The following is a 12,296-nucleotide window of genomic DNA, read 5'->3' on the forward strand; positions in this document are numbered from 1 at the left end:
AGTGCCACTGCCTTTAAGCCATATAACATAACTGGTCTCACCACCGTCTTGAACACCTTTCCTTTCATTCTTGCTGATACTCTTATCTATTACATTTGTAATTGCCATAGAGCTGCACATCTCCCTTGTTCTTAAAAATGGGCACCAGTACACTTCTCCTTCATTCCTCGGGCATCCACTCACTCTCCAAGATCTTGTTAACCAAACTAGTCAGAAACTCTACTGCCACCTATCCTAGACACGTCCATGCCTCCACAGGTATGTCATCAGGACCAATGCCTTTCCACTCTTCATCCTCCTCACTTCACCCTTATTACTCTTTGCTACTTCCTTCTTCACACCAGTCACCTCTTCATTCCCTTTTTATTTTCCTCATTCATCAACTCATTCGAGTACTCCTTCCATCTTCCCATCACACTCCTGTTAATAAATTTCTATCCTTATCTTTAGTCACCCTTACCTGCTGCCCATCCTTCCCCATGTCTATTTCTCTGCCTTGTCAACCTGTACAAATCCACCTCTCCCTTCTTACTCCCCAACCTAGAAAGCAAGTCATCGTATGCTCTTTGTTTTGCCTCTGCCACCTCTATATTCTTACGCTGCATCTCCCTGTACTCCTGTCTACTCTCTTCAGTCCCCTCAGTGTCCCACTTCTTCTTAGCTAACCTCTTTCTCTGTATACACTCCTGAACTTCCTCGTTCCACCAACAAGTCTCCTTGTCCACTTTTCTTTTTCCCAATGAGACACCAAGTACCCTCCTACCTGTCTCCCTGATTACATAAGCAGGTTATCCAGTCATCTGGAAGATTGTCCTGAACACCTAGACCCCTACTAAACTCCTCCCTGAAAACTACACAACATTTTTCATTAATAAACAACTTCCACCACTTCGTCCTCTGCTCTGCCTTAGTCCTCTTCATCTTCCTCACCACCAGAGTCATTTTACACACCACCATCCTGTGTTGTCTGGCTACACTCTTCCCTACCAATACTTTACAGCCACGGGTCTCTTTCAGATTAGAACGTCTACACAAGATGTAGTCCACCTGAGTGCTTCTACCTCCACTCTTGTCACCCTATGTTTGTGCCTCTTCTGGAAGAAAGTGTTCAATACAGCCATTTCCATCCTTTTTGCAAATGCTACCACCATCTCTCCTTCTGTGTTCCTGTCCTGAAAACCAAACCTGACCATCACATTCTCATCACCTCTGTTCCCTTCCCCTACATGTTCATGGAAATCTGCACCAATCACTAATCTCTCACCTTAGGGGATGCTCTGCATCACTTCATCTAACTCACTCAAGAATTTCTTCTTCTCTTCTAACTCACATCCCACCTGTAGGGCATAACCACTAATAACACTAAACATCATCAAATTAAATGTAAAAGTAAAGATTAGAAATTATTAATAGCGCTCAATTTTATGTTTTGTATGTTAATAGTTAAACAAAATAAATAGGACTTTGGACGTCTTTTAATAGGAAAGCATACATTTTCTATTTTAAAACAAATCAGCTACTTACCCAAAGGGCAAGAGGTTGAAAAAGCTTAATGTCAAGCCCTGGTGTGGCAACAGAAAAACCTTCAACTGAGAACTAATTTATGAATATGGATAGACTGAATGAGAGAGTGTAATGTAGACATAGCCCAAGACCCAGCAAGTGTCTGTCAAATTCTTGGAATATACCGCTTATGTGTATGATGTTCCAAACAATACTCGACCAGGAAGAACCTTCATCATAACATTATATATTATGACAATGTTTCCTAAGAAAAGATTACAGGAGGCACCTCTTCCCTTACCTTGCCAATATTCCAGGTCTTGATGTGCTGCAGTTCAACCAGCAGTTGTTCATCACTGCATGCCTTGAGCTTCTCTATAAGTATCCTGCAGTCAGCAGGCTGTTGGTTAAGAATGAGCACAAAATGGTTAGTCAGGCACAGAGTACACAGACCACCTATACCTCTTTTCTAATAATAGCAGCAGCTACATCATAGAAAAGCATGGTTTAGTAGCAGTGACATGCTGAAAAGACTATAAAAATTTGCATTCTCACCTTAAAAGGTAAATACACTGCAATGTTTTGGTCCTGCTTTGGAGCAGGGCCAAACCATGACCATCTCTGCCCTATACTGGGATGTATCACAGCACTGGCATGACTAGTGTACATAGCTGACCATCCCACAAACAGCTGAAAGAACACTGGCAGTTTAACTGACAAATCATTTCTTAAGTTTAGTGATTTGTTCTCATTAAAATATTGTGTACATTAAATTACATTTAGACGCAATTGTTGCATTTCTATTAAAACTGAAGATGCCCACCTGCCCCTTAAATACTAGCCACAGCTGTGGCTTTGATTGTAAAACATTTATAGGACATTTGACCTTACTGTTACCAAGAAACATACTTACTTCTTATATTTGTCAGTGTATCACTGGTATGGAAGAACAATGAAAATAGTGAATTGTTTATTGTAGACGTACAGGTCACAGGCATGTAGTGATTTGTGAAAATCTCACACTTCCAACCTGTCAAACTAACTAGCTGTTTTTTTTGTTTTGTTTTTTTACAGTACAAGGCAGCAAGCCGCACTTTAAGCCAAATGAATGTAAAAATGCATTTAGGCAAAAAGTTGTCAAAAACCATATAACCACACAATATGTATGTTTCTTGTTACACTTCTTTCTCATGTCAACCCTTTCTACACTTCTCTGGTACGTATCTGTGGGTGAGGATACATGTATGTGTGATACATCATCTCCTGATGGTACGTACTCAAAAACTGTATTATAGCCATTTTAACACCCCTGAACTAAAACCAGCTAACAACAAAACCTAGAAGTTTTATGGAAAATGCAAAAACCGTGAAGAGATTCTTGTAGATCCAACATTGTGCAAAACATGCAGTTGTGGCATCAAGTTTACAAGGATTAATGATAGCAGAAAGGCGAGTAAAGTAAAATTGTTAACAGCTACATTCAGCTGATAACTCTCCTGGTCAAAGGAAATAACCAAAGCTAACATAGGCTAATACTATTTCTTGTACTAGAGCATGTTAGTGTCAAACAATACTGACTACAGAACTAATGTAAGCAGCAGGTTGAGACACAAGGCTCCTTCAACAAAGAAAAAGAAAAATCTTGTTTTGTGTATTTGGCTTTTGGTGTTTTGTGTAAACATTGACTCTTTAATTTGCAAAACACTAGCAGTGGGAGAAGTACTCACATCTTCTTAATATGATCATCACAAAAATAAAAAGAATAGTTAGACAGGAAAGTCCTGAATTGGAATGTTTACAATACAAAAGGTATTGGCATCCAAATGCACCTAAATTACTCTACCAAAAGCACTCATTATTACTTATTATTGTAGAATGTTCTATTTCAGAATATTATATTATTGCAATTTAAAATTAGTTGTGATAATGCGTAGACCACTGTTTCAGCTAGCATAAAAAGAGCTGATTTTTTTAACGACTTTATGCGCTGCCATGGTATAGTATATAGTATAGTAGTAAAATTAAATTGACCTGCTGCCCCATTATGGGCTCTTAACTGATCATATTAATGGGTGCCCAAGTTGCATTAATAAAACTAAGTCCTCAAACAGGGGAAATTATGCATACTCACAGCTTCCGTAGGCGTTTTCTTTAACTTGCTTCTGTCAACCTTCATTGTTGATAATCTCTGTGTGTTGCTCCTATTAAGAAATTTCCATGTAAATCAGAAAACAGCATGTATTGCAGAAATTCATTTTATGATAAAAACAACTTATACTTCTAATTTAACTAAGCTAAGTATTTAAATCTAAACATAAATGTACTTACAGAAAATAATTTGGCAATACCCACTTAACAGCATGTTCCAGTCAGATTACCTGGAAAATAATGACAAGTAAAAAACAAATCAGCAACAGTGACCCAAATGGCACAATAAAAATTAAGTAAAAACAATAATAAAATAATAAAATAAAAAGACATACACCATTATTATTCAGGAACAATGGATTATTAGAGAACTGTGTGTAAAGGTGTGTATGACTTGAACAGCAACCTATTTGTTGCACTGCATATTGATTACAGAGCAATGCAAAGGTTGTGCTCCAAGTACCCACAATATATTATATATATGAGCACATAAACTGTAGCTACATACAAAATTCACTTACTAATACTTATTAACCTTACCTTAAAATACCTCAATAAGGCTGGTGAACATGAGTAATTTCCCTGAAAATCTAAAATAGTTAATAAATGCTGCTGCAAAAACCATCTAATCACACTGCAGTCCGAGGCACAAGAATTAGCTGGTGGCTAGCTAGCTACACACGACACAACGACGGTTAACTGATTTAGATTGAGACCTATTTAAGGACCTACAGTATTGATCGTGTTTTCCACACAATAGAGACTTAGCTTACACTTTTGCTTCAATGCAAACTATAGACAAGCACCTCACTGTTTGCTTTCTCGTCATCAACTTCAGTGACTTGACGCTGACAGGTTACAACTACCTAGCTAACAAGCTAACCTCTCCAAGGCTAACAGCCTACGTTATTTATCTAGTGTTAATAAGTCGATGTACAGATATAGGAAAGCATTTGCTAATTACACACAACTCTGCTTTAATGGGTGGATGCTGTAACAACACATCTGGCAAAAAAAACAATATGTTGGGAAGCTCAACGTACCGAAGAAATCAATCGGTAACGTCTGCTGCGGGGTTTGTTAGCCCCTGACCAGCTAACAGTGAGCCAACGTCACCGGTAACATTAGAAAAATATATTCTCTTAGCATCCTTTAAAGTAATCGAATGCCAAAAGACCCTATAAAAGTCAGCCAAGTCACAAACAAGCATGCAATCAACAGTAAACCTTTACATTGCCGCTAACCAAAAGTCCTACTGTCTATTCAGGTCTCACCGATTTACCATGCTGTCCTGATATGACTCTTGACTAATTTAGGTCGGGGCTGCGCAGGCCGCAAAATAAGCCCGCATTCGTTACCATCCCCGCGAAAACGAAACTGTAACGATAAACACTCCTCGCTAATCCACGACAATCGGAGTGATTTGTCAGATTATATAAGAACCAGGTAAGGATACTTTCCTAAGGCTCGGAGTCTTACCCTGGTTCCACAGCTACACAACCGTAGCACGCGCTAGCTTGCAGGCTAGCCTCCGTTACTTTAGGTGCCAAGAGAATCTCACAATAACGCTAACTCGCTGATTCATTGTCGGACGAGTATGCTATGACAATGCCGGTTTTATTTTCAGATTTGGGCTATCACTGAGGGCTATCGACTAGGCAAAAAGTTGTTAATCCGTTTTTTGTAACGTTGTATTTCAGAGTATCCGCGCTCGTTTCCATAGTACATGAACGCTAACGCTAGCTGTTGGCTCAGTCATCATGACTCTGGGTAGCGTGCAAAAAGTATGTTACGCTGTAACAGAGTGGTCACTATTCATCGATGCATATTAAAACAGAACAACTGACCCTCTGTGCATTGCATTACCTCAAAATGCTAAAAGGTCTCAAACTGACAAAACCTACAGAATACAACAGAAAATAGTGGATTAATGAATATGACAACAAAGCCCCCCCCCCAAAAGAAAATCTACCAGGTGCACATCTATCAACTTTGCCACGCATTATTAAGGCCTGGATTACTTTCGGGAATTGCGCATAATTATAATGATTTCCGCAAATCTAGTACTTAAAATGCAGTAAATTCCAGAGACAATCTTTATTCTCTCTGCTCTTTGCTGCTGCAGTGTCCCTCACTGCATATACATTTAGATTCAATCATGAAAGTAGGGAGCAGGAGGGGCAAATGAAATAAAGTGCCATCTAAGGTGCCCCCACCAGACCAAATGAGGACGATGCAATCCTTGCAGAAAGCATCAGGTGCCTTTAATTCTCTCCCCCCCTGAACTCAGATAGCCCAAGCCCACCACTGGTTTCAATAATATGAATGTGAAAAAGTGGAAACATAAACAGATGCCTAAAATGCATCAACACCAACTGAAGTGGAAGGCACTAATAAAAAAACATCATCAACCAAAAGGAGTAGCACAGACAGCAATGCCAGTGATGCCAACATTGACAATGTTACCTCAAAATCCTCAGACATGAAGGAAAAGTTTTAGGTCTGCTTAACATAAGTCATATCTTTCTGTTAAGAAATAGAGAAGAAGGGTGTACTTTCTCATCCAAAGATGAGAAGACAGTCTACGTCTACTCCATCTCTCTTTAAAGTTCAGGTAATATGCAGGTTTAACCCTAGCTTTTATCACAGCTCTTCTACTGTGCCAACTGTATTCTTTTGAGTTTTTTTCTACCTTGCTGATCCTCTGTTTCCGGTAAAACTAACACATCTGGTCAAATCCCCTGTCACTAATAACCCCTATTCCACAACTTAAACTCTGACAAGCCAAAATGAAACACTGTTTTGTGTGCTCTCTGCAATCCCTTGGGTAAACAGGCCTTAACGCAACACTGCTGTGTAGAGCCAAAGACTGTCTATGAGACAACAGGTATCACTTCTACCCCTTTTCCAGTGAGCCAGTTCCAGGCCTGGTTCAAAACCATTGTCTACTTTAGAATCTGGTCTTTGTATTTTGACAGCAAAGCAACTGCTTCTGGGCTAGGAAAATTAGTTCAGAATAGCACAAATTCTTTGCTGGTCTAGAACCGAGAACCGCTTTTGTCATTGGTGGGGTTATCGTGACCAACAAGACCAAAAAATTTTTGTTGTAAATCTATCATTTATTACATTTGTATAACTATAATGTGACTGATACCAGCCCAGTTGATGCTAGTTAGATAGCTCAATGCTAATAATAGCTAATATTACTATTTTAAGCGAAGTGTTGTTAGCATTAATTACTGTTTCTGTAAAACATAATTGCAGCAAATAGCTATCATGACAGTCCACACAAATGTTGTTGATCTGCTGTGTTTGGATGCTAATATATGTTCACAATGCCACAAGCAACATTTGTAAAAGGGGTGTTATATTGTGCTTGGCTTTACCATTGATGTGGAAGCAATGACCTGTACAGAGATGTAATGACTTGGCACTACAGTAGCTCTCTAGCCTGTGGAAAAGGAAAGCTGTTCTTAACAGGTTTGCAAGTTAACCAGCTCCAAACTGGCTATAGCACCAGGACCTAGTTTGTGTGGGTTAACAAAAACTATTTGAGTATTTCTTATGAAACCATCACCTTAATGGGGTTACTGGTATCCAAACAAACCCTTGCAGATGATCCAAAACGCGACACCACGCCTCATTTTTAATCAGCCAAAAAGGACTAATGTCACACCACTCTTCAGATCTCTACACTGGCTTCCTGTAGTTGCTCGCATCAGGTTCAAAGATTTGTCTCTTGCCTACGGAGTGATCACCTCAAATGCTCCTGCTTACCTCAACTCCCTGATTCAGGTCTACAATCCTTCCCGTCCGCTGCGGTTTGCCAATGAACAACGTCTGGTGGTCCCAGCACCGCACAGAAGACACCAAGCAAAACTCTACAGCACAATGATCCCACGATGGTGGAAGCAAACTCACTCCCAATATTCAAAAAAAAGTTAAAGACAGAACTCTTCCGCATCTTCCTATGCACATAAATCTATTACCAAAAAAAAAAAAAACCCTTCCTTTCTTCTCTTTCTTGCATCTCGTGAAATGTGAACACTTTTCTGATAGGACTTTGCTTTGATGTTTTCTCTTTGACTTAGATTTTCGCTGCCTTGTACCTCACTTGTAAGTCGCTTTGGATAAAAGCATCTTCTAAATGACTAAATGTAATGTAAATGTAAAATGTAATGTAACCTTACATCTGCTTCCCCAGTTTAGGGCACAACAGTAACGCTTGAGTGGAATGCATCACGCAGGTGGCCGATCAGTCAAGGGAAAAATAACTATGATAATATGCAGTGTTTCCCAATCGTTGACTTATGTGTGTTGCCCTGCTACAAATTGGTTAAATTCTTATTTCATTGTATGGATGCATAGAGCATATTTGATCATAAAGTGTCCACAATCTCTGACTTCAGGTGAACCAGAGACCGGGTCATTTTATTTGATGCCATACTACCCATTTATAAACTGCGTCATAACTTCATGAAGCATTAATAATGTGGATTTGTGCTACAAATGCTTTGTCATATTATTTTAACTTATATCAACTTTCTGAATAATCATTGCGCCCAACAACTTTTACAGACATGAATATGTAAAGTTATCTGTGTTGTTAAAGTGTAGAAAATATTTATTAAGTAGCTTCTAATTTTGCTGATCGTGTAGGGCTGATTGATGCAATTTTTGGTTAATATTTCTGGTTAAAATAACTTTTTCCTCAAGTATTCACAGTGTAGGCTTCATTTGATGTACATGTAATAAAAGGGTAGAGTAACACTCAATACAACAATGAGTACAACAACAACAACAACAACAATAATAATAACAACAACTTCTGTCTTCCGTATTTGGTGCCTAACTACTTTGCCATACTTTCAGCTGTCCTTATAAAAAGGACATTAATGCATATTTATGGCTTTTTAAATATCTTTTATACTTTTAAAAATGATTGCTTTGATGACATCATCACTGACATTTTGCCTTTAAAGTTTGTAAGGCTACCTGACTTTAAAGTTACACTATACTGAGTCGACAATGATGAACCGATTTATAGATTTAGCAAATACTTTGAGCCATTGTGAGCTCAGGAGTTTTAAGTCACCTCAAAATGTAGGACCTTTTTAAAACGCAACAGCAGTTCAGAGAATTCTTTAGTTTGAGGGACGGTGACTAAATGCAGTGTGATTGTGATGCAATGCAGATCTGGGTGTTAATGTTAAGCCCTGGATGTGTTGTGTGCTATATGAAGATGTTTTATATTTAACCTTATTTAAAATGAATGAGGTGCCCAAAACATTGGAACCCCCTTTTGTTAAAATGAAGTCCAGTGACTACACCAACCACTTCAGCCTCAATAATAAACAGAAAGTAGAATTATCTACTACTATACGATCTAGTAGATTGTACAGGTGTACCTAATAAATTGGCCCCACACACACAATTTGTCCAGTAATGTACACTTTACCCAATTTTATATTCAAGGAAACAACAATGTTCCTCATGTGATCAATTTGGGAAAAAAATTTTTCCAGTATAATTTCAGAGAAGCATGTTACACAACATTTCTATCACAACAATTCACAGTTAACAGAGTTATCACAACTCCCACAAGGAGATTGGTGCTGACATCCAGGCCCACAGCAGAAAAATGAAAATCACAGTAAATCTTACAAAAACTATCTGGATGGATTTATAACTCTTTTGCAGATGTGTATACTTAATGGAGAACCCATTTAGCATATAAAACTGTGACTTTAGCAAAAAAATGTAACTAATTGACATGTTGATGTTCCTGAAGTGGTCTGTCTCCTATTAAAATATGCGAAACTCTCATTAGTTTTAAGAATATGTTTAAAATTAATGTGTTGAGCAAGTAAAAGAAAGAGGTATAATACGACTCTGTATCTAGGGTCAATAAATTGTTTAGTGACAAGATTTTGTTGTGTTATACCACATTATATATGTTTGTTTCTTTGACTATTATTTATATTTTTGTCTTACTGGGGATTTTGAGGGAATTAAAATGACAAACGTGTAGGTGATTACAAAGGGGCAGGGTTATAAATAAGGTTTGGCTTCAGCCTACTCCTCTTGTGTCTCATTTGAGAGGACATTAAGTATCATATAGTAGGACAGTGTAAATTGTACAAAGATTTAATAATATGGATGAGAATGTTCGTTTAAATGTCTCGAAATAAATTTTTATGAACACGAACATAAAGCCTTTTTCAATTCTGAGAAGTCTTCACCAGTTCTCAGAATTGAATAAATAACTATGCCCTGTATGACTGTGAATCTCCAGAGACCTTTGTAAATAAATGATATGCAACAAAACTGTTTCACTAAATGTAGTAAAAAGGTTAACAGTACATACCAGAAACTACTTTGGTTCAATAGCTCCACCATTCTCCTTGGCTTGCTTTGCAGTTTCGTTAAACTATCTGAAAACATATAAAACATATTGAAATTAGATATGATAGGATGACAACGTTTTGACAGTTCCATTATTGCTAAAATACTTTAACTGAAAGTTCTACTTTATCTTTAATCTGTTGGCACTGCATGGTTTTCATCGGGTATGTACATACTCTGCTGGACCACTGCTGCTATACAATTCATATCACACTTCTCACCAATTTCTTAGAAAATGTGTACAGTCTTTTGGTCAGCATGCATTTTTAAATATATTTTTCAATAACAGCCTGTCCTCCTTGTATATCTTGTGTGCAATTGGGACCAATAAACATCATTAATGTGCTGATGTTTCTTTCTTAACAGAGACACAGACTAGAAATGCAAAACTTTTATAGTAAGAATTTCAGCTTATTTATATGCCACATAACTAGGCTCCTCAATTCCGAGTTGCACTGTGACCTTTGTATGCCCTGATTAAATAAAATAAATTGATTAGAACTGTTTGCAAATCTCATTTCCAATACTGCAGAAATTTCAGCAGTACTTCGATGGAAATAACATGATTTCTGAATTTCACACATCAAAAGGACTTAATATTGACAACACTTACACTATTGCGTACAATTAACAGCATTAAGTCAAAGCTGGTGTTCATGCTCATATATTTTCAGACCTTAGATTTGCAGGTCTGATTTCTGTTACCTGTGCCTACAATGTAGTTACTGTTTTATTAGGGATTATACATAATGAAATCGCTCCCCCTCGTGTCATGTCATTACAGCAGTCACTGATTGAGGAAATGTCAAGCACCAGAGAGGATGCTGGACTCCATTTGTATTTGTATTAGCATTAGTGGTTGTAAGCCGATGTGACAATGTAATGCTCTCTATTAATTCCTTCATTTACCATACCTCCATGGATAATTAGACACACATAGAACTGTAAACTACAAACGTTAATTTTAACTAACGTAAATGTTAACTTACTGATATTCTGAACTAACGCTACCTTCCCAGATCATCTGCATTACAAATATTTGGTTAGTGTAACAATAACTTAACTTACCACACTTACTAACTCGTTTATAACTTCAAAGGCAGATAGATTAGTTGTAACCGTGTAAAATCAGCTCACATATTACTGAAGTAGCTACCTACGCAGTTAAGGTGAAGTCAATGGTGGTGCTAACGTTAAGCTAGCAAAGTTGGGAGCTAACTAGTTAGATGACGTTAGCTAGGTTCGCTAGCAGTTCAAGCTAACGTTTGTTACTTCAGCATTGACGGCTAACGTTAGCAGATTGCTAGAAGTCACATCTGCAAACTGACAGACATTTTGACTCTTAATATTTGTCTTATAATTCCCAAACAACGTGAGGAAGTTAGCCACTGAACAAGGATACTGCCTTGAGCTATAGTTGGGCAGTACATACCCACACACGGCGAAGACGACTGTGTGTGTTTCTATGCAGCGTGTGTTTGCTGGTTTCGCGCGAGCTAACCAGCTAGCAGCGAGAGCTCCGCACAATGCTCTATCATTGGGATCATGGCTAAATTAAAAATGGCGGTTTACTAAGTAGAAGATCCGTACATTGCCCCCCCGAAAAGACACTAGTTTTATAATCTTGTATCCTAGTGACGGCCTTGAATCATCAATAGTAGATGTTATAGAAGACATATGTATACCACAAATTAGCTACAACTCAGTCAGTACTCTGGAATAAATGTTTATGCTTACCTCGAATGCGTGTTAAAATTGCTTCTCCATCTTGCACTAGCGACTAGTAGGGTAGTTTGGTTCTCGCGAGAATACCTACTGCTGCGTTTATCCAGGGCACTCCCTTAGCCCTGTAATTGTTACAGAAAAAACAAAGCTGAGTGCATACAACTTATTAATTTATATTCCCAGCCTCGAACTTGTGATTAGATGTGCACACAGCAGGATTCTCCAGGCTTTATAAAAATATTTTAATTCAGTTTTGTTTCAAAGTTAATTCAAACTCGTGAACAATTATGAAATAGACACCTAACAATTTTAATAAATGCATTTAACCTCTATTTGGAGGTGGGAAGTTATATTTAAAATTGAGTAAAGGAAAAAAAAAATTAGATTTGAAAAGAATCATACAGAAATTGACAACACCCTGAGTTAAACTATAGATGCCAATTGTTCTAAATAAGTGTTACTAAAGTGGCTTATTCACCAGAGCATCAAATTGTATTTTCATTTGAGAAAATTAT

General features: G+C 37.8%; 1 protein-coding gene across 4 annotated transcripts in view; it reads right to left on the bottom strand.

The window, feature by feature from the left end:
* huwe1 (HECT, UBA and WWE domain containing E3 ubiquitin protein ligase 1) overlaps positions 1-11,875 on the bottom strand; it is a 54,573-nt gene extending 42,698 nt beyond the window's left edge. For all 4 annotated transcript variants that reach the window (XM_067528352.1, XM_067528350.1, XM_067528351.1 and 1 more), the window contains exons 1-5: positions 11,794-11,875; positions 10,019-10,085; positions 3,832-3,881; positions 3,635-3,704; positions 1,805-1,903 (exon numbers count right to left, since the gene is read on the bottom strand). In XM_067528352.1, coding sequence (XP_067384453.1) covers positions 1,805-1,903; positions 3,635-3,679 — 144 coding nt within the window. In that variant the 5' untranslated portion in view covers positions 3,680-3,704; positions 3,832-3,881; positions 10,019-10,085; positions 11,794-11,875. The remainder of the gene's footprint in view (positions 1-1,804; positions 1,904-3,634; positions 3,705-3,831; positions 3,882-10,018; positions 10,086-11,793) is intronic.
* Positions 11,876-12,296: the final 421 nt, after the last annotated feature.

This window comes from Channa argus, chromosome 13, assembly GCF_033026475.1.
Source record: "Channa argus isolate prfri chromosome 13, Channa argus male v1.0, whole genome shotgun sequence".
NCBI lineage: Eukaryota > Metazoa > Chordata > Actinopteri > Anabantiformes > Channidae > Channa > Channa argus.